Here is a 23,051-nt window from a genome sequence, read left to right on the forward strand (position 1 = left end):
AAGATGCTTTATGAGAGCTATGACTACTATTTAAGCACCTATATAGATAAATTTGATAGCTAAATTTCCCCTATAGCTAATTTTCTTCAAATATCATTAATCATCAACTTTAAGTGCTTAAATTTTAGCTATTTTAACCAGCAGAGACATGATGTTTTTTTTTCATCGAATTTCTCAAAAATAAATAACAGTTGAACTGCAGACTTCATAGTATTCCTTAATTGATATGTTCTGAAGCAATTCCTATAGTGGTTTTCAAGTTTATGACTTTTTTCCAGAGAAATTTTATAAAAAACAATATCTTATCTGACCTGTTAATACCTGAGTAAATTCTCTCNCATATAATGAAATGTGGTTATATTTCATTAATTTTAATAGAATAAATTATAAAATATGTTGAAACTGCTAAAGGCTAATCTCATTTCATTGAAAAATGCTCAAATAGCTTGAAAACATAACAGTTACAACAATGCAATGTCATTTTTACCATCTTTATGTATTCATTACACAATAAACCTCTGTATAACACAATAAAAATGGCTGCAAACCTCATATAATATACTAAATCATCCTTATTTAGTATTAAGTATCATTGATTTTATCACTATTAGTTTTGATATAATGTTTATTAGGGTGGTCCATATTCTAGAGCTAAAAACAAAAATTGTAATTTGCATCTTATCACCTTCTAAATTGTGCCAATATTGAAAAAACAATATTCCCAAAATTTATCTAATTTTAGAGATTGCTACTAAAGTTTGAAACACTAAATCATCTTTATTTTAAGCAAACTACAAGGTAAGACATTACTAAGCATTTAAAATTTACAGTCAACAATTTCCATGATACAAGATGAGCATAATTTCTAACATCATTCACATGATGGAATGTTAATTATTATAGGCAAACATTCTCTTCCTAAAGTGTGGATATCTCTTCTGGTGATCACTAACAACTTGCAGAAGAAATAGGCTTTTCTGTTCATCCTGGGTGTGTAATCAATTGTATTTCTTGATCAAGAAAATTCCACATTCTGCCATATCATTAATGCATTTGATGAACTTGATGGACTTTTCTGTAGTTCACATCAGAAGGCCAGAATACAATATACAATTCTATGTCAAGACCAAGTATGTTGAAAGTATTGGCTGATACAAACTAGTCCAGATTTTTTCAATTCTAGCCTGATTGGTTTTCACTTGCTTTGGATGTTCTCATTACCTTCATTTTGAAGAGCTCAAATCATTTTGCCTTTTGTATACAGGGTGTTTCGAAATTCCTGTTACAAACTTACAGGATATATATTTTAAGAAAAACTAAAGATAAAAATGTTCAGTAACATCTTTGGAACAAAGGTTTTATTAATTAAGGAGTTATAGATGTTATTATTTTAATTAAATTGAAAGAATTAAAAACAAAATTAAAAAATTATCTTAAAATTTTTTACTTTATTTTTATGTATTTGAAAACAATGTTCTTTTTATGTGTAATACTTTTACTTTTATGTGCAATGTTCTTTTTATGTGTAATAAAAATGTGTAATACTTCTTAAGCATTTGTTTCACTTTGCATCCTAATCCATTACAAAAGCTGCTCAATGTGGTGTCTCCAACATCTATGCAAACATTGTATCTGCAAAACATGTTCTGATAAACCCATTCAGAAGTACCTAGTGTGTGTTGAATTTCTTGTGCCACAACTATAATTCATGCAAGCAAATCTTTCTGTGACTCTACAGGAATCTCATAAATAAGACTTTTCATGTGGCTCCAAAGGAACCTACTGCATGGTGGAATAAGTTACCTAAAAGTAAAAATTTACTGTATTCACTTAAAGCATATTTGTTTTAATGAAAATAAAAGATTACAATAAAAAACATACATGTACTTTTTTAATCTTTTCAGATGCATCAAATTCTAGAAGTGGTGTCACTGAACTTTAAATGTCTATAACTCCTTAATAAAGGTTTTATTCAAAAAATATTACTGAACATTTTTTATCTTATCTTCATTTTTATTTTTTCTTAAGAAATCTATCCTATAAGTTTTAACAGGATTTTCAAAACACCCTGTATATTGTCAAAGCTCCTTCAACAGCTAAAGTTGCATGTTCCTGACAGTTTTCTTTTCAGTCATATGTAAATGAAAAAAATAAGCTATTTCTTCTTGCTTTGAAGTAACTTATTTCAGGTATTTCACATACACCAAGGTCTAACAGTAGTCATTTCTTCATAAAATAAAACCTGAAACTTGTTGCACTTCAGCCTCAATTTACACTAAAAAATTATAAACTTTGAGTGCACTGAATTGTAATCTTCTAAAGATCAGAAAATTTCTCAAGTCCTTCAACAATTTACTGGGAGACTACTCTTGGATAAACTGCACTCTTTAGCTGCCTAAACTCACTGTCTCAAGTGAATTGAATTTATAGTTTAGACCACAGATTATTCCAGAAAGTTGTGGAATGTTCTGGAAAGTTGAATATTATTCTGGAAGATTCTACAATGTTCTAGAAGTTTATAGAATGATCTGGAGGGTTCTAGATTGTTCCAAAAATACAATATGGACTACTATAAACTTGAAATGACAACATTGTGCTTCTACTGCTATACTTATGTAGGATTTCTATTTAAATAGTGAGTGATCCTAAATTTAGTTTTGTGACATATTGTGATCAAAGTAGTGACCCCTAAATATTATTCAAAGCCATAAAATTTTGCCAAAATTATTTTTTTCAAAATGAACAGACTCAAAATACATGCTGTCCAAATTTCAAAAATTTAAAAGTAAGGGCCATCCTAATGTTTGTTACACTTGCCTTTAAAACAAAATTTATTTATAAAACATAAGACTAGTGAAACCTCACATCTTCCAATATCCATATTAAATCAGAGACCAAGATTTTTTTAAAAACAGTTATTTTATTCTTTTCTTCATGAACAGCAATGCATTTCGGATTAAATTTTTCTTAATCCCTCCTCAGGCTATAAATTCACAAAGGAATGCATTAAACAAAATTTGATACATTAATTTCAAATACAGTAAGATCCCACTTAATGCTGCCTAGATTAATGCTGATTCGATATAATGCAATCTGCTTGAAGCCTAAAAAAAAGTTCAAAATTTATGCTGATTCAAATTATTGTGGCATTTCATTGATTTGTATATAATACAATTATTCCAAAATACAAACCAATCAGCAAAAGGTGGCAATTCATTGTAGCGCTGTACTTCCCTTAAATCTATGTTTGTTTTGTGTAATTTCAGAAAAGATATAACATCATGGATGCCATATAAGAAATATTGACTTTGCCTGGCAAGAATTAACTGATAAATGCATAAACGAAGTGTGGAAGAAGTTATGGCTGAAGGTATCCAAGAATTCTCGACAAGAAGAGCCTAAAGGCCTACCGCTGTATTGTTAGGTTGACCAAATTGTCAATGTTATCACTACAGCAGGAGTAGGAGATGTAGACGAGCAGGATATTGAGGAGTTACTGCAGGTTTCTGGTGAGAGCATTACCGACGACAACCTTCAAGAACTGGCAGAACAAGGAATTCATATAGAACTGGAAAATTATGATTCTTAAAATGAAGAACCCAGAGAATTTCTCTACAGATGTCCTTAGTAAAAGTTTGGTAATGATAACCGAAATCGTTGATAAAATTGTAGTCTTTCAAAATCCAGATTTTGAAAGGAGTGCAAAAGCAAGATGAAGCATTCTAGATGCAATCTCCTGCTACCAACATTTGCTTAAGGAAAGAAAAAAGTGACAAATGAAACTATATGACTTTATTGCAAAAATCAAAAATTTCAGAAGAGCCAGGACTTTCATCACAAAAAACAAACTTTACATTTCTGTGTGCATTTGTTTGTGTGTTATTTAATATATATATTGTTATGCAAATTAATACAATATAAAAATAACTTAAAATTAAAATAGAATTTGCTTATTTTTGGTTGCATGTTCTCCTTTCCCTTTTTACTCTGTGTTAAAATTACCTCGTTTAACGCTGTTTCATTTAGTGCTTTGTTGTCTAGGAATGTATCCCCCACGTTAAGCAGGATCTTACTGTAATTTAAGATACAAAACACTAACCTTCCAACATAATAGTCATTTAACTTGTTTTCTCCCATTTTGTGTTTACAATTTTTTTTATAGTTGAGTATTATGTCATACCATACAGATTTAATCTCCATTCCATTATTTAAATTAAGCCAATTTTTACATTGTATTATTGCAGTATGCTCTTTAAATCATTGCAAATATACATCTTTTTCTCTGTATAATATTTTAATATTACTGTGATCAATTCTACAATTATTCCCTTTACATGAAAGAACCATGGGGACTGATGATATTTTAACTGAATGGCCACTTCATGCTCTTTCAGCTTCCTCCCGGTATTCATTTTGTTTCTTGTATATAATACATTTTTTCACTATAAGTACTTATACACAACACCTGAAAAATTTATATTTTGCAATTGAATTTGATCATCATACTTTACATTAAAATCCACTTTATTCTTTAGCTTTGCAGCTATATCAAATTTAATAAAATATTTTTTATATTTCTCAAATATACCTAGTATGTAAGGAAAGGATATATATTTTTATCTTGTTTTTTAAATTTACCTGTATATCTATTTTCTTTATAAGTTTTAATCTATTTGGATATCCGTTTAGTATAAAGTTTGTAATTAACTGTTGTTATTCTTTTAGTCTATCTTTTAACCTTGTTGTTCTCCTCCAAATTTTTGGTAATGCTGTAATGAAATTATTTCTTTTAATAAACAACAGACAGTATGATTTATAATTTATTGTTTTTTTAGTATTACAGGCTTTTTCATATGTTGTAACTCTAATATTATGATCAAATCTTTTCATTGTAATATCTAAATAATTAATGGTGTTATCATTTTCCAATTCATATTTAAATTTTATATCCAAATCTATTTCATTAGCAAATTCTACTATTTTATTTTTCATTATAATATTATCATCATAAATTATAAATATATCATCTAAATATCTAACCATAAATTTAATTTCATTTAAAACTACTAGTTTTTTATCTAGCTCTATCATACATAATTCTGCTAATTTGGGTCCTATAATTGTATTCATACTAATATCATTTATCTGTTATTTTTAATTATAAAATAATTATTACTAATACATTTTTGTTTTCTTAGTTTTTTACTGGGAGAAAGACTGAAAGAGCATGAAGCAGCCATTTGCTTAAAATATCATCAGTCCCCATGGATTTTTCATTGTGAAGAGAATAATTGTAGAATTGATCACAGTAATATTAAAATATTATACAGAGAAAAAGCTGTATATTTGCAACAATTTAAAGAGCATATCACAACAATACAATGCAAAAATTGGCTTAATTTAAATAATGGAATGGAGATTAAATCCGTATGGTATGACATAATACTCAACTATAAAAGAAATTGTAAATGCAAAATGGGGATAAACAAGTTAAATGACTATTATGTTGGAAGGTTAGTGTTTTGTATCTTAAAGTATTTGTAATTAATATATCAAATTTTGTTTAATGCATTCATTTGTGAACTATAGCCTGATGAGGAATTAAGAAAAATCTAATCTGAAACGCATTGCTGTTCATGAAGGAAAAGAATAAAACAACTGTGTTTTAAAAAATCTTAGTCTCTAATTTAACACAGATATTGGAAAAAAAAGATGTGAGGTTTCACTAGTCTTATGTTTTATAACTGAATTTTTAATTACATTTTATATCCATTCCATAAAAATCTTTTTAAATTGGTTTTATCAATTTTTTGAAAAAAGACTTTATTAAATACACAATATTTACATTTGCCTAATTCAGTATCAGTATAAATTTCAAACTGATTGCATAACATTCATTTTGAATTATTATTAGTTCTTTTTTTTCCTTATTTTAGTTATTATTTTCTTTATAAGATTTACTTTAATACAACATTATTAAACTAGTCACTTGTTAGTACTGTATTCTTTGCATATTCAGTTATTAAATTTTCAATTACAGAAATCTTCAGTTACAATTAGTCTCAATTAGTATATGTAATTAATATTAATTTGAATACATCTAATTAAGGAAAGAGAAAAAAAATAAATGTTTTCCAATAGCAATAATCAACTTCTCAATAAATTATAATACAATATGTCCAAGATTTTATAATCATTTGTATTCAACAAGCACAAATTGATTGAAACATATTCAATAAGCTTTATAAATTATATTTTATGAATGACATCATAATGCACTTAAAAAACTTTACAAATTATAAAACTTATTCACAAAAATATAAGAAAATCATTATTCTAGTATTGAATTTATAAATATTTCACATTAAAAATTATCATTATGAGTTCATTAGTCTTAAGTGTACAAAATTATGAAAATAATTTATACCTTGTATGCTATTTGCTTTAACTAACTGGGCACAATCTTCTAAAACACTTGTGGGAATATCATCTAATGTTTGATTCTAATAGCAATAATTATAATTCATGAGTTTAGTTACAGTTCTCTCAATTATTTTCTAAATACAAAAATTAATTGTTTATAAATTACAATAATATATACAAATCTAACAATTTATCAAATAAATTTGAATTATGCAAATAAATATTGATAAAAGTATTAAATATAATTAATAATATTTAAATAAAGTTTATTTTAATAAATATACTTACATAATAATGTAATTTAAATATTTTACTCAGCAAAAGATTTAAATAATAAAGAAAAAATATTCTACACCAATTTTTTTTATCTAGTAAATATTATTCATGAGTAAAGGTTTCTTCTTCTAATAGTGAGACTAGTGTCTTTATCATGTCTTTTCTTAATTATCTGCAATAAACAGAGACTAAGATCAAAACAATTCACTTTATTTGCCTATTTAACAATGCATTTCAGATTGGTAAGTATTATTTTCTAATCCCTCTTCAGGCTACTAATTTTTAGTTTAAAAAAACAATTAAAATTTAAATTTACAACAAGTACAGTATATAAAACAAACTTCATGGCTTCAGTGTCTAAGATTGTTGTCTCTCTCTACTTGACTTCACATTTATGACACCTTATGGTTCTTAATGACATCATACTATACGTCATCAATTTTCATCCCATTATTTAGGTTGATAAAATTTTGACAATGGAGATTAATGGTTAAAATACTGCCAATTTCTATGGAACCCATACTGTGAAGAAAAAAATTGTATTATAGATAGAAATAATATTAAAATTTTAATTTATTCTTCTCCACATACCGGAATGTACTAAAAATAACTCTTACTTTGAACCTCTTAACTGGAGTGTATGTATAATATTTCAGCTAATGTTTTTGACACCCCTTCTGGGCTCTTCCTCAGGCTTTTTTTGATAAATACTGAGCTGGACATTGAAAATCGAACACTTTCTTTTGATTCATTTACCTTTCAAATCATCGCACGTGGAAACCTTTGAGCCAATTTAAAATGAAACGAACAGAGCGATGTTTTGCGTATTGCGCATGCGTGCTGCAGTACTTTTGTCATAAACTTTTAAACAATATCATCCAGCAGGAACTGCCATGCTGTTGAAAGGGCTATCTCTTCTTTAAAATTGATACATGTTGTGTTGCGTCCTGCTCTAAATATCTCCATAGCTTCCAACCATTTAACATGTTTGGGGTGGGTGGTGGTAATGAGGATGATGTGCGCCACATCAAAGTCCACCGCGATGTCCTTGTCGGTCGCATATGTTCAGAGAGCCGTAGTAGCTCTGTTGTGTTGTATGTCAGCCTTATGTTCTTTAATCCTAATCCCCAATGAACATCTGGTTGAGCCAATGTAAATCATTTCTCTGTCGAACCTGTGGTCTGTGAGCGGGATGGTATAAATTCCAGGTAATTTGACCAGGTTCGGTGGGTCTTTTTCATTACATAGTATTTGGAAAATGGTTTGGCATCTTCTGTAGGTTATATTGACTCGACGACTCCTGGCTATCTCTTTGTACAACAATTTTAACTGTGGATTGAATGTGATGGGGATCCTTTCTATATTTTCCTCTTCCGTCTGTATTTGTCTTTGTGTCTGGTTGTCTGCTTCCTGGCTACTTCTATATCTTTTATACAATCCTCGTACTAGGTTGGTGTACGAGTAGTTGTAGCCATGTACCATTGCTATCCCCTCTATGTGTCTCATTTCTTGAGTTAGCGCTTGGAGAGAGGAGGAGTGTATAAAAGCCCTCTTGACCAAAGTCCTAAAGGCTGCTACCTTGTACTGAAAAGGATCACAGGATCCCATCGGAATATACATGGAGGTGTTACTGGTTTTTCAGTATACCGCCATATGTATGTTCGGCCTTTCAAAGGAGATGTCGATATCCAAAAAATGAACATTTGAGTTGCTGTGCTATTCTATTTCAATCAACAGTCCATAAGGATTGTTGTTCACCGTATCCACAAACTGTTTAAGATTCGGTTCAGACTTCCACAGGATGATGATGTCATCTATGTAACATTTATAGAGTAAACGTTACATAGATGACATTACATATTAAAATTTTATTTAAAAATAATGTTACATGTATAAGATTTAAAGAACACGGCTATTATCCATTGTCAAAATTGAATCAACCTAAATAATGGGATGGAAATTGGTGACATATGGTATGATGTCATTAAGAACCACAAAAGGTGTTACAAATGTGAAGTCGGGTAGAGACACACAACCACTCTGGACATTGAAGCCATGAGGTTCGTTTTATATACTTGTTGTAAATTTAAATTTTAATTGTTTTTTTCCCTTTTCTGTTACTATATATTTTCTTAAAATAGTTTTTTTTTTAAATTTAAAATTTGTAGTCTGAAGATGGATTGAAAAATACCTACCAATCTGAAATGCATTGTTAAACAGGCAAATAAAGTGAATTGTTTTAATCTTAGTCTCTGTTTATTGCAGATAAGTAAGAAAGACATGATAAAGATAACTAGTCTCACTATTGGAAGAATTTTAATTTGAATTTTAGATATTAATTTTTAATTGTTATGCTAAACATTGTATTAAACTTCAGTACATAAGATTATGACATTTCTAATATCATTCATGATAACAAAAAACAAACTTTGAATATCTTCAATATAAAAATATTAACTTGTACTGGAACTAGAAAGAATTAATCAAAATTATCACCTTTCTAAATATTCCAGCAAATAATATATCATCATAAAAACGTTTTCGATCATCTTTAACAATCTTCATCAGTTAAATGATAAAGTAAACAGAACATTAAAAAAATAGAACATAAATTAAAATTACAAAAAAATAATAACTGCGCATGCGTTTGTAATGATGCGCGCTTAACGGAATGAATATAATAATAGGGATATAAGAATATAAAAAAATAAATAAAGAGCTCAACAGTTTCCTATTAAAAATTAATGTTTCGTAAAAAATTACAGTTTATCTTTATAGAATGATTTCCATGCTGTAGTTAGAGAGTGGTCGTCCCTATGATTAATACAAGTAGTTTTCCGTTGGGCTTTATAAATTTCAAGCTTTTGCGAGATGTTTGATAGAGTGCTTGTTAGATGTGGGTCTAATGATGGAAGCTTGGTCCCTTATAACCTCAACTCCTTGCTCAGTAACTTGTATACTGTGGGATTGCGAAGATAATTTACGGATCATATATCGCCGCAATCCCACAGTATACAAGTTACTGAGAAACGATAAAAAGAATGACAACTAGATCGCTACCTCTGGCATTTACTCCATACCAATCAAAGACCGTCGCTTTGATTCAGATAGTGTTTATATAGGTGCTACTTTGAGAAGCTTGGAACAAAGAATCAAAGAACATGAATACTCTATTAGAAAGAACAACGATAGCACTGTTTTAGCATCTTACGCCAACCAGCAAGGAGTTGAGGTTATATGGGACCAAGCTTCCATCATTAGACCCACGTCTAATAAGCACTCCATCAAACATCTCGAAAAACTGGAGATTTATAAAGCCCAAGGGAAAACTACTTGTANATTTACTCCATACCAATCAAAGACCGTCGCTTTGATTCAGATAGTGTTTATATAGGTGCTACTTTGAGAAGCTTGGAACAAAGAATCAAAGAACATAAATACTCTATTAGAAAGAACAACGATAGCACCATTTTAGCATCTTATGCAACCAGCAAGGAGTTGAGGTTATATGGGACCAAGCTTCCATCATTAAACCCACGTCTAACAAGCACTCCATCAAACATCTCGAAAAGCTTGAGATTTATAAAGCCCAAGGGAAAACTACTTGTATCAATCATAGGGACACTCACTCTCTATCTACAGCATGGAAATTGTTCTATGAAGATAAACTGTAATTTTTTACGAAACATTAATTTTTAATAGGAAACTGTTGGGCTCTTTATTTTTATTTATTTTTTTATATTCTTATATCTCTATTATTATATTCATTCCGTTAAGCGCGCTTCATTACAAACGCATGCGCAGTTATTATTTTTTCGTAATTTTAATTTATGTTCTATTTCTTTAATGTTCTTTTCACTTTATCATTTAACTTTAAAGACGATCAAAAACGTTTTTACGATATTAAATTATTTGCTGGAATATTTAAAAACGTGATAATTTTGATTATCTTCAATATATCAGAATAATGAAGCATTATAATTTTAGTTGCATACTTGATGTATTTGTTATGTTGTGCACTAGTGTTGCCACCTTCTGAAAATCACTGACCCAGACGGCACGTCAGGTTTGTTTGAACAGAAGTTCTGAAGCATGCGCAATGTCATTTTACAATGTGAAGAATAACGTGCATGCCGGTTCTAAATCAGTCACAGTTAGGGACTGGGGCTTGCATAGGAGTAACATAAGTAACCTAAATTTAAGAAAGAACGGGTACAGATAACTTAGCTCTATTTGAAACGTGTACGATCGTACAAGGAAAAAAAAAAGTCAACAGGGGTTGCTCACCACACATCGACGTAAACAGACTAACATGGCAGAATTACAGATGAGTTACAGTGAGTGTCAGTTCTTTCACTGTTAAAATAGTGTAAATTTGTAAAAATATTTGCAAGAACTTTCATCGTAATTTCACAATTTCTATTTAATTCACGGGCAAAATTAATAGTTCACCCAGACAGTGAATCAATTCCCGGACTGTCCTGGTGAAAACTGGACGGGTGGTAACACTATTGTGCACTTACAATTACAAAAAGTTCTGTTCTTAAAGTTTTTAAAATCTAATAACTCAAAATATCTTTTAGTCTAATTTTGTAACTAATAGAATAAGATGAAAAGAATAATATATATCAATGTTTCATTAGAGAAAACAGTAAAACTATCTTTTGGTATTATTTTAATACTTAGACACTAAGTAAAAAGATAATAAGTTGCAAGCACCTTCAGTGAAATAAATTTATCGTTTTATGTTCTTGAAACCGTGTCGGTGATTATGTTTGTCATTTTGAACACCATATAGTGTAAGTGCATGAACACTTGGCAATCTTCATCTTAAATTTATTCAATTTTTAGTTGAAGATTGCCAAGTGCTCGTGTACTTACACTATATGGTGTTCAAAAAGACAAAAAGCACAATCAAAATTAAGTACAAATATTTTGAAATACTGCTAGAACATGTAATAATTTAAAATTTTAGAAATTTTAATAAATTCTGAAAATTTTATATAAAATTGAACAAGTTTAGACTGATAAATTTATTACTAATACATTCATTTTTAAAAATAAAATTTATTAAAATTTTAATTCCTACATATTCTATAAACAAATCATAAAAATCTAGCAATTGTTTTTAATTTAATAAGTATTCTTATTCTTTTTGAAAAGGACTTCTTCAAATATTTCCATGTTAATAATGTCAATATAACCATTTTACTGGAATAATTACTTGAAGAAAGTTTAAATATTAAGAACAGCTCAAAAATAAAAGTTTATATATATTAATATAAAGAACTGGAAGATCGCCTTATATAGCCACTTTTGGGGTGTGCAATTTCTGGTCATATAAGTGAGATGGTCGCATACCGTAAATGAAGTTATGAAAAATTTGATAAACAGAACTGTAATTAGAATACTGTACTGCATCCTTTTAAAAGTTTAAGATAGATTAAAAAGTAAATAATAATAATAAATTCACATAATACTGTATATCTTTTGAAATATATAATAATTTAAACTTTCTTACAGAGCACTGCACAGATGATTGATCATAATTAAAGAGTAGGTATTCTAAATTCTTGTAGAAAAAACTGTTGAGCAAATCTCAATCACATGAAGACATACTTCATCATTTTTAATAAATAATAATATATTTAAATTATTATTTATTACCAAATGTGGTGTACATACTATTGTGAGTATATAGTTTCAATTTTTGGGAAAAAATTTTACTTCAAAATTCATTTGCCAGGGCTAAATTTGGTGCTTCTATTGTCTTAATGTGCACATTACATATGTTTTCTAACAAATTACAGGAGTTAAGAAACAAAGTGCAATAATTTTATTTCAATAATTACAGATATGACAACAAATGTGGACTGTGGAATTGACAATTAATGCATGATCAAGCAAAGTAACACCATGACTGTTCACTTGTCAGAGAATTATGAAGAACAGTTTGTAACTCCTTTTATACCCAAAATTCTGTACTGTTTAGTACCCATAAATGAAATCAATACCCCAACAGTATCAACATGTTCATAAAATAGTAGTAAAGGTTTTATTTAAATATTGTATTTTAACAGATTTCAGGAAAAGATTATTAAATAGAAATCACTAAATATTCAGAAATGTTCAAATATTGGAAAAAATATTATCAAATAAAGTGGTTTTTACATCAGACTCATCTATATTTTGCTTCATTGAGTGAATCACCAATGATCAGTCTATATCACTATTAGATTATTAGTGATATAGACTGATCATTGGTGATTCACATCATTATATTTTTAGAAAATACAGATTTTGTATAAAATTATTGAACAAATATATAATTGCCTTTTCTTACTAAATTCTGGAGATAATTTAATTTGTCATGTGTAAATGAGCATTTCTTTTACTTGAATATCATTTGTTACAGAGATCTCAGCAAACTATTCCAAAACTATAGCAATAAAGCTAAGTTCTGTTTAAAGCACTTTAAACAATATGTTGAATTTAGAAATTAGAGTTTTCTTGTTCTGTTGGCCACATAAATAAAGATAAATATCACTTTAGAATACTCTTACCTTGACCACTTAAGTGAGATGACCACCAATATAGTTTGATTTATATTAAAACTTATGAAGTTTTACAGAGAAATTTTGGGATAGCCACAAGCAAGATTTTACTGTACTTGTTAAATTAAAAATAACTGCTGGTTAGTAAATATTTCTATTACAAACAACTAGTTTATAACTTGTTCGTTCTACTAGCATACCAGAATATTTGAAATAATTCTAGTTATATCCCATACTTAGCCTGATGATCAGAGTGAGAAATAAGTAAACAATAATTCAAATAGGTGTGCATGCTCGCCTACGTGGCACATAAATTCTCGTGCGCGGCAACAATTTGAGCAGTGCGCGTCCGTGCAGCCGCACAGCTTAGAGGGAACATTGCTCACAATACAGGGCACTACATTGAAGTACTGATTTTCATGAACTAAAAATAAAAGCACATCAAATTTAACAGTTAAACCCTTTGATTACAGCTAACCAGTTTTTATTGCAATTTTTGGCTACTGTTTGTTTACTGCTTTACAAAATACTGTACTTTATTGGTGACATTTCCACTTAAAGCCAGGCAACACTGGTAAAAGTTAGAACATTGTCTCAACATTGCTATTTGTATGATAATTATCATATTTGTACAATAATATCTGTATGATATCATCATAAATATGCCTTACTCTGAAAACAACCATTAATTTTTGAAAAAGAAATCTAATTTATAATCACCATTTTTATATGTATTGATAATTTTTCACTCTAGAAAGCTACTAAATTATCAGAAGATTTTAGATTGGCTACTACCATATATTCTCAATTATAAGGCACACTTCTGTCATACACTTCTCAAGACTGCTAACTGCTATACTTTTAGACTTATTGACTTTTAGATAGTTGCAAAATTTGGAAAAACCAAGGTTCATGCATTTGAAATAATTATGATATAGATGAGAAGGTGATATTATGGAACTCCAATTACATTTTAGTGAATTGTAAACAAGGTATCATAACTACACCCACATTTTTTGTGCAAAAAGTACTGGTAACTATTAAACTAAATGTTCCTAATTGGATTTTTTGCTAGTGTAACTATAAGTATGGTTTTTGAAGGCTTTTGTACAAAAAATCAGAAAGTAGGCTTAGAGAAAATCAGGTGGTAATATGGAACCTTACTGTATATTTTCAAAAAATGCTTTAATGTAGCCAAAAACAAATGGGAAAGTGCAAAAAATGTTAAATAATTACAAAATTATTTACTCCAATGTATTTTATCGAAAAAATGCTTTTATAATAGAAATATATGACCTCCATCAACAATATATATTCCAGCAGCTCTTTTTCAATATTCTCAGGAAGAATTGGCTTTCTACCTAGTGTCTTTTTCACAAATTGCTCCAGACAAATGTCTGCTTGCAAAGAGAGAGTTCGGAGGAGTTGGGTTCCATATTAAAAGCACCAAGGGAATCGCCATCTTGAATTAACTTATGTCTGTCAAGACCAAATTTTAAAAAAATGTGAACATCACAGATTAATATGTACCCCTAAGTCTATGGAACGGAATACATGCAGCAGTGAACCTACAACTACACGATTTATATTTTAAAAATAATTAAATTCACTTAGCATTAAAAACTTGTGAATTTTGAAAAAAACAAATTTACTGATTAAATACGGACAACAGTTTAACTGAAGTAAAACAGATTTTCCCCTTGCTATGGATGTCTGCCTAGTTCAGTTCAGCCACAATCCGCTACAGTTCACCTTTATTATCAGTTCGAAATGGGGTGGTTCCATAATACCACCTTTTCCTCTATAAAGGAATGTGTTAAATATTTGTTAATGTTTGATATTTCGTATTTGGTTGAAATTGTATGAAAAAACGTAAATTTTAGCTTATGCCCATTTAGAGGTTTGTTTTGCATGATATATTATAAGGGAGAGTTGTGAAAACTTTATTGTAAAATAGGGTCTAAAAATTTTTTGTTGTAAGAAGGGATCACAGATAAAAAGTTTACAGGATTCTGACATAGGGAGAACTTTGTTAATATTTCTGTGTGTAAAGGATGTAAGTACAAAGAATCAAAATGGATGTACAATAATTTTAAGTGAAATACAATAATTTCAAGAGTCAGATATGATGATTTTCTCTTGTAAGGTTGGCAACCTGCATTGTCTTGAGGTAGGGGAGATCATGTCTTGAGAAGTAAGGAATGTCAGAACCCTTTTCTGTAAGAGAATCAACACATTGTAAGTGATAAAAATTTATAATTTCACTAACATTTTTGTCACTTCTAAGTATCATTTTCAAGTGCAAGAAAAGAGTCAACACATTAAGTATTCCTACCAAAAGAAAATAGAACAAATTTCAGTATTCTTAACAATTTTTTAAAATGTATAATAAATGAACAACCATGCACATGCTCTATATTGCTTAATATTGCAGAAAGCCATCATATAAGCCTATCACTGGAAAATACACATTTTATATGAGATAAAAATAAAAATATTAATGTTATAAATTTCCTGTATCAATTGTTTTTTCTTCCAAGTCCTGCCTAAAATGATAGATCAAAAATCCACTGTAACACGAAAATAGTTTTCTGTTTTAACATTAAATATTTTGGACATCTGACCTATTTATATTATATCTTATATTTTTTGAAAATATATAGCTGATTTTTTTTAAACAGATTACACAGGGTGTTTCATGTAATGTATTACAAGTCAATAACTTGAAGAATGCACTTCTAATAAAAAAAATGATAAGAATAAAAGTTTAATATTTCTAAGAAGTCTTTAGTGCAATAAAAATAAAGTTTTGCCCATCTCCTTATGGATAGACATGGGAGCAACTTCAAAATTTCATACAGAACTCCAGGGTTTTATATTTTTGGGTTTTCTATTAAAAATAATGAACTTTTATTAAGTACAGTTTTCAAAAAAATGATAATTTCAAAGTTATGAGCATATATAGTTGTATATTTTGAAAAACGATAAAAAATGCACATTTTTTATGAGTTAATTAATTGAAACAGATTTCAAAACTGTTAATAGTTAATTTTTAATCAATTCTTAATGTGGTTCAAAAGCAGTTTTGAACCACATTATTGAATTAGTTTTTAAAATAAACTTAAATGACATACTTGCAGAACAATGAATGAGACAAGGAGACAATTTTTATGGCATTTAGATCACCAGATCTGACACCAATTGATTATTTTATATGGGGTTTAATAAAGAATAGTTTTTGCTTCAACAACTGACCATGATTCCAGATACGAAGCAAAGAATGAAGCAAAGAATATGTGATGAATATACTAAATTAACATCAGAAATGTTTAAGTCTATTCAACAAAATTTTGTTATTCAATTGCTGAAATGTTTAGACAAAAAAGAGCATCTATTTGTATATTTGTTAAATAACTAAAAAAATAAAAAAAAATAAAAATTAATTAATTAATGCATAAAAAGTTGCATTTTTATTAAACCATTATCTTTCAAAATGTTTGATTATAAATGCTCATAACTTTAGAAATCCTTTTTTTTCCTTTTTGAAAAACCATTCTCAATTAAACTTTAATATTTTTCAATAATAAATCCAAAAATATAATAAAATTAAACTTCCTATTTCTTATATATTTAAAACATTCTATACTTAAAATCTATAGATAGCAATCATTCATAATACATTTAAAATGCTTGTCCAATTTGTATTTCAAATAATATTTTTTATTGTATAGTTAAGCTATTTATATTTTTGTCAGTTTGACAGAAAAAGCTAAATGTGATATTTTCATCTAATATATTTAAGTATACATTTATAATTTCATTTATACTACAATTTATGTAGATATAAAATATCTGCAAAGTGTTATATTTAAATCTTAAAACAGAAAATTATTTATTATTATTCATTAATAACATTAAGTTCTTACTTTTTGTAAGCGAAGATAAACATGTGCCGAAGAAACTTTGTCAACATGAAACCAAACATCTTCAGGCCAACCCCATTTAATTAAATCTTCATCTTAAAATATTTATAAATAAAGTGATTACATGAAAATTATAATATGACATTTAACATAATCATATAAAAAAACTTACTTTCATATTTGTCGTTTCCCATGAAAATTGTCATAGGTGGAGAAATAACTAACGAAATAATCATATTTTGAAATAATATTGNCTTCATGCAGAGCATGGAGAATAGGCATTATACTGGTTTACAGTAAAATCTGAGCTTTGGAGATGAATATCTCACAAAGGGTTGCATGTGCAGGTATAGTTTCATTGACTTTGCTCGTACAGAGGGGAGTCTATAACTCTGGGGATGACAAATCCCTCATTCAGCATTCACAACTTACCTTTTTTCATTGTTATAACTTCTTTAAAATTAAAATATCATTCATCATTTATTTATATTAAGCATATGTTGTATATTATAGATAGATATTATTAGGTAACTGATGCATGACTATCTGAAATTAAAAAAAATTTAATATGTATTTTTCTGATATTTATATGCCTTAAAATGGCATGTAAGTTTATATTTAATTAACAATTTTATATTCAACAAGTTAAAAATATAAACAGAAGTATAATAACTGATTTCTTTAAATCATTTTGCAGAATATCACAAAATGGCACTAATAATAACTTCCAACAAACTAAGATGAAGTGAAAACATGTGTTAAATGCATATGATGGAAAATGGTTATTGGAAGCAATGAAACAAAATAGAAAAATACTTATACAAGCAATGTTCCCTCTAATTTTTTTTGTCGATGAGCGGAACATATACTTCTCTGAGCAAAAAAAATTTTTGCTGAGGCAGATTCTGAGCAAAAAATTTTTCTGATCATATATATATATAATCTTATTTTTTTCTATAAAAATTAAAATAATTAATTATAAAGTAGAGATTAAAATTAATTTTAAAACATTCTTTTATACAAAATATTATCTCTTGTCAATGATTTAATGTATTTAATTGAAATATACATAGCAAATAATCATGGTTGCAGACAGAGTGAGAAATAAGTAAACAACAATTCAAATCGGTGTGCATGATCGCNTATAGAGATTAAAATTAATTTTAAAACATTCTTTTATACAAAATATTATCTCTTGTCAATGATTTAATGTATTTAATTGAAATATACATAGCAAATAATCATGGTTGCAGACAGAGTGAGAAATAAGTAAACAACAATTCAAATCGGTGTGCATGATCGCCTGCACGGCACATAAATTCTCGTGCGCAGCAACAATTTGAGCAGAGTGCGTCCGTGCAGCCGCGCAGCTTAGAGAGAACATTGTATACAAGTACAAAAATTTTGATATAGATATTTGTTCTGGAAAAATTGCAAATTTAAAAATGAAAAAATTCATTCAAAAAATGATTACAGAAGAGCAGTTTAGTGGAAATCTTGCATTAACAAAGTTCGTTAGAAGAAAACTTTTTATTTACTTTATTTCTTTTCCAAGATTTTTGAATTTTGAGAAAACATTATATTCAATACTTATTGATCAGTTAGAAGCTAGAAGAGAAAAAGTTTGAAGGCTATAAAAAAAATGAGCCATAGATTAAAATTTAAATAAACATAGTGGATTTGAAATCACAGTTTTTGTAAAAATTATAAAAAATGAATGTTAATATTGTTTCTAAATTTATTTTTCTAAAACATTATCCTATCTCTCTAGTAATTTTTAGTATGATTATTTTACTAATTATAAAGAAATTAATATTTTAAAATTTAACTTAGAAAATGATCATTGTTTTGGAAATTTAAAATTTTCAAAATAAAATTAATAAAAGAAAAATAAAAGTAAATACTTTCAGTACTTGGTTATTTTACCACTCAGTTTCAATATCATCCTCTATAATCATTCTCATCATAAACATTTAGGCCTACTATAAATTTCTAACTCATCTTTGATTTGACAGTAATTCCATTTTATTCTTGCAATTTTGTATAGTATAAATTCATTTATTTTAAATAGCTGTCTTATTTATGTTTATATTTTTTTCATTATTTAAATTTTACCTTTTATTAATTAAATCATTAGACAATAAAGAAACTTAGATACATAAAATAGAAATAAATTTTGTGTTTTTGTAACATCTTTATTCAGACCAATAAAATATACAGAACTGAACAAGGCAGTTTAATCAGTTGAACTAAATACTACTAGAGTAATTCAGCTACTACAAACACAGATACAAAGTAACAATCTAATTTATTATGTAAAGAATGTAGAAATCATTTATTTCCAATTGATAACAATTACTTTCCATTAAAACAGATATAGTTTTTTATACATAATTAATATTTCTATATACTTTGCATAAATACTTGTGGTTAATTCTATTTTTTTTTCCCCCAAGTACAATTATGCCTCTAGACGAGACTGTTGGGAGCTTATCAGAGCTGTAGACCATACCCACAGGAGCAAAAAAGTCAAAACAACCATACTTCTACATGTGATTCTTTGCAAGACACAGCCTATTTCTAGATTGGGAATTGCATTGCTCCACTAAGACTATCACATTTAACTATTTGGCCCATACAACTGTTGGTTTTGAGTAGCCCAATTGATTGTGTCGTGAAGTACTCAATGTTATAGTTTTAGGGCTGTATGTGGCTCGCCTCATGCATTAAGGTGCGAGCACCAAAGCACACGACTTCATGCAGAGCATGGAGAATAGGCATTATACTGGTTTACAGTAAAATCTGAGCTTTGGAGATGAATATCTCACAAAGGGTTGCATGTGCAGGTATAGTTTCATTGACTTTGCTCGTACAGAGGGGAGTCTATAACTCTGGGGATGACAAATCCCTCATTCAGCATTCACAACTTACCTTTTTTCATTGTTATAACTTCTTTAAAATTAAAATATCATTCATCATTTATTTATATTAAGCATATGTTGTATATGTACAATTACTTGAGAAATTAAGTAAAAATTCTGCGAAGTTTAAAATAAATTATTGTTATTTAACTTCTCAAGCAATTTTAAATCTTTATATATTGTGTATTTAGAATGTATTCAAATTAAAAATTAAAAATTCATTAACAATACCGAAAATGAACAAGTCTGTCTTCATTACAACTCATTTTAAATAATAATTGGCTTAATTTTAAAAATGATTACTTTACCATTTGTTGTGAAGTAAATAACCATGTTTTTTTTTAAATGTAACGAAGAATGAAAAAAAATAATGAATAGAAAATTAAACTTTTCCTTGCCTACTTCAAAACAGCAACATGTTAATTAGTGGCGCCCTCTGCCATTTAAAACTCAAATTTATTTTTGACGCAAATAGCATATAAATATTTGCTATTTTGTTTTTACTTTTGTTTTCTAATTTCTGGAAATTTTAAAATTATTTATTATATAACATTTCTACATTCTTAGATATAATCATCCAAGGCTGCGATTAATCGATTTTTTGTTGCCAGATCATACGTTTTTCCTTCTTGTCTTTATGTTTTACTTTTCCGTCTGTTATGTATATGTTACAGTCAAAACCCGTTTTTAGTTAGAACGCGTTTTAACTAGTTGAAACTAGTTTATACAAAATGTATTTGTTAAAACCCGTTTTGTCTAGTTAAAACTAGTTTATACTCAAATTCATTTTTGACTACAGTAAATTCTAGTTTTAACTAAACAAAATCGGTTTTGTCTAGTTAATTTACTGCTGTACATGTTTTGACTTTAGATAAAACTANACTTTAGTACTTCTATTTTATTAGTTACCATATGTTCATATTAGTACAGACAGTCCATACTTTAAAGGCTCTGTCAGTGTCCATACCGTACTTAGAAAAATTAAACAAAATGTCCATACTTTTCAACTAATCGCACAGTTAATAGTTAAATCATAACCACTTAGATTTTAATCTGACAAAAGGTGTTAAAGTTTTTATGATTATTATTGTATATATTGGCTAGGTAGCAACATTGTATAAGTGAATGTAATGGCTCTGTTGCTTAGAGAGCATGAGCACATTCAATATAGTTTTCTTTTATTTAAAATGCTGTGCCCCAAAGGAAAGTGTAAATTGAAACTTTATATTATATACCTACATTTACTACATTGAAAAATATGAATGAATTCCTGTTATTTTTCCTTGCTGTCTGAATATTTTTAATACTAATCTGTTTGTATTTTGCCTTCATCTGTTATGGTAACTCTAACTTTACATCAATGACCCATCACATTCCAAATTGCAACTTGGGATATAAATCATCAGAAAACAAAAAAATATTTCTGACAAAGTTCAAAATTGCTTTCAGAATAGTTTCTCATGCTTTGCAACAACTGTTATATCTGGAGGCAGTTTTTTCTAAGAGTAATCTCATCCAGGGGCTTATTTGTCTACAACTGGAAACTTAATTTTCTGCTTTATCTAGGTTAGTTATATTCTTCATGCCCAAAGCTCTTTCATTTACACATTGACAATTTACCAGCTTATCATTTTATAATAAATAAACATAGAAAATCACTCCATTCTGAAGAACTTTTTCCATTTAGACAGATTTTACTGTATTTAGTGAGAGTAAATACTGCGCAGTGACCAGTCTATCTAATGATTGATTCATTAATGACTTAAGCTTCATTCCAATAAATAGTAGTCTCCAAATAGTTTCACACGTTGACTGTGTTGCTCAAAATATATTTGATCTTGAAGAAATTTCTCAAAAGAATCTTTCATTGCTAAATGATATTTTTCACACATTTTGAAATGAATGGAATTTTATGTCTTAACATAAAATACATTAAAATGGTATTTTATTTTTGCATTTTCTTATTAAATTCAACTATTATATGAGATTATTAAATAACAGGAAAGAAAAAGCAAGAACTCTTCCTAATTGGACAGTATGCTTCTTAAATGTTATTTTTTTCCTTGTTTCACCTATATTATTGGTTATGGCTTTAATGCAGTTATGCCAGAAAAGAAAATATTTACCATTATCAGTAAGTAAAATTAAATTTAATATTATAATTAATTTTTAAAATTATGACTATTTAGAACATATTGTATTTTACTTTTCAAGTATTTAATTACTTTGAATATGTGAATACGTAATATACAGTTATTTATCTTATTACAGTAAAAGCTTGACATTATGAACCCCAATTTAAGACCGCGCATTATTACAGATGGCTGGTGTCGATCTGGCTAAAAGTATAGGAAATTATATAAAACCACATTTGCATAATGGACTCCCGCTACTATGTACTATTTTTCAGGCCCCTCAGACCACTGTTCTTGTTATTACAGACTTTTCAGTCACTGTTTTATTTCATCACAATCATAATTTTATTTATTTTGTCATAGTTGTCATTTTATTTACTTTTTTGCAAAAAATAAATACAAAAATAATATAAAATTCATTTTTTAACACTTTTTGGCAAAGATTTTTGCATTGCATCTACTATTTTTCAGGCCCCTCAGACCACTGTTCTTGTTATTACAGACTTTTCAGTCACTGTTTTATTTCATCACACACATAATTTTATTTATTTTGTTTAATAATGTAAAAATTATTTTTTAATAAAAACTCATAACATCCGGGAATGTTATGCAACTCGTTTCTGGAAAATTGTTTTCCATAAATAGATTTCGTCCTTTTTACGATGCAAATCATATATTGAGTGTTCTTTTTTAGAAGTCTTTCTGCCCTGTGAGCACTAAAGGGGTCTTTTTAGCCCATTATGGTTTGGGTCTCTTGAGTAAGGTACGAGTATCTTGATAGTATAAATCTTATACTATAAGACAATGCAAACATGTGGA

At 28.2% G+C, this 23,051-nt stretch overlaps 1 protein-coding gene across 1 annotated transcript in view; it reads right to left on the reverse strand.

Moving 5' to 3' along the window:
* The window catches only part of LOC111639336 (coiled-coil domain-containing protein 25-like), a 37,343-nt gene extending 16,805 nt beyond the window's left edge, over window positions 1-20,538 (reverse strand). The window contains exons 1-5 of the mRNA XM_023385196.1: window positions 20,406-20,538; window positions 17,349-17,396; window positions 17,180-17,271; window positions 6,426-6,503; window positions 3,650-3,668 (exon numbers count right to left, since the gene is read on the reverse strand). Of these exons, the coding sequence (XP_023240964.1) occupies window positions 3,650-3,668; window positions 6,426-6,503; window positions 17,180-17,271; window positions 17,349-17,396; window positions 20,406-20,430 (262 nt within the window). The 5' untranslated portion in view covers window positions 20,431-20,538. The remainder of the gene's footprint in view (window positions 1-3,649; window positions 3,669-6,425; window positions 6,504-17,179; window positions 17,272-17,348; window positions 17,397-20,405) is intronic.
* Between the last annotated feature and the right edge of the window lie 2,513 nt (window positions 20,539-23,051).

Source organism: Centruroides sculpturatus, unplaced genomic scaffold (assembly GCF_000671375.1).
Source record: "Centruroides sculpturatus isolate CEXI.00-Female unplaced genomic scaffold, Cexi_2.0 scaffold1250, whole genome shotgun sequence".
Lineage (NCBI taxonomy): Eukaryota > Metazoa > Arthropoda > Arachnida > Scorpiones > Buthidae > Centruroides > Centruroides sculpturatus.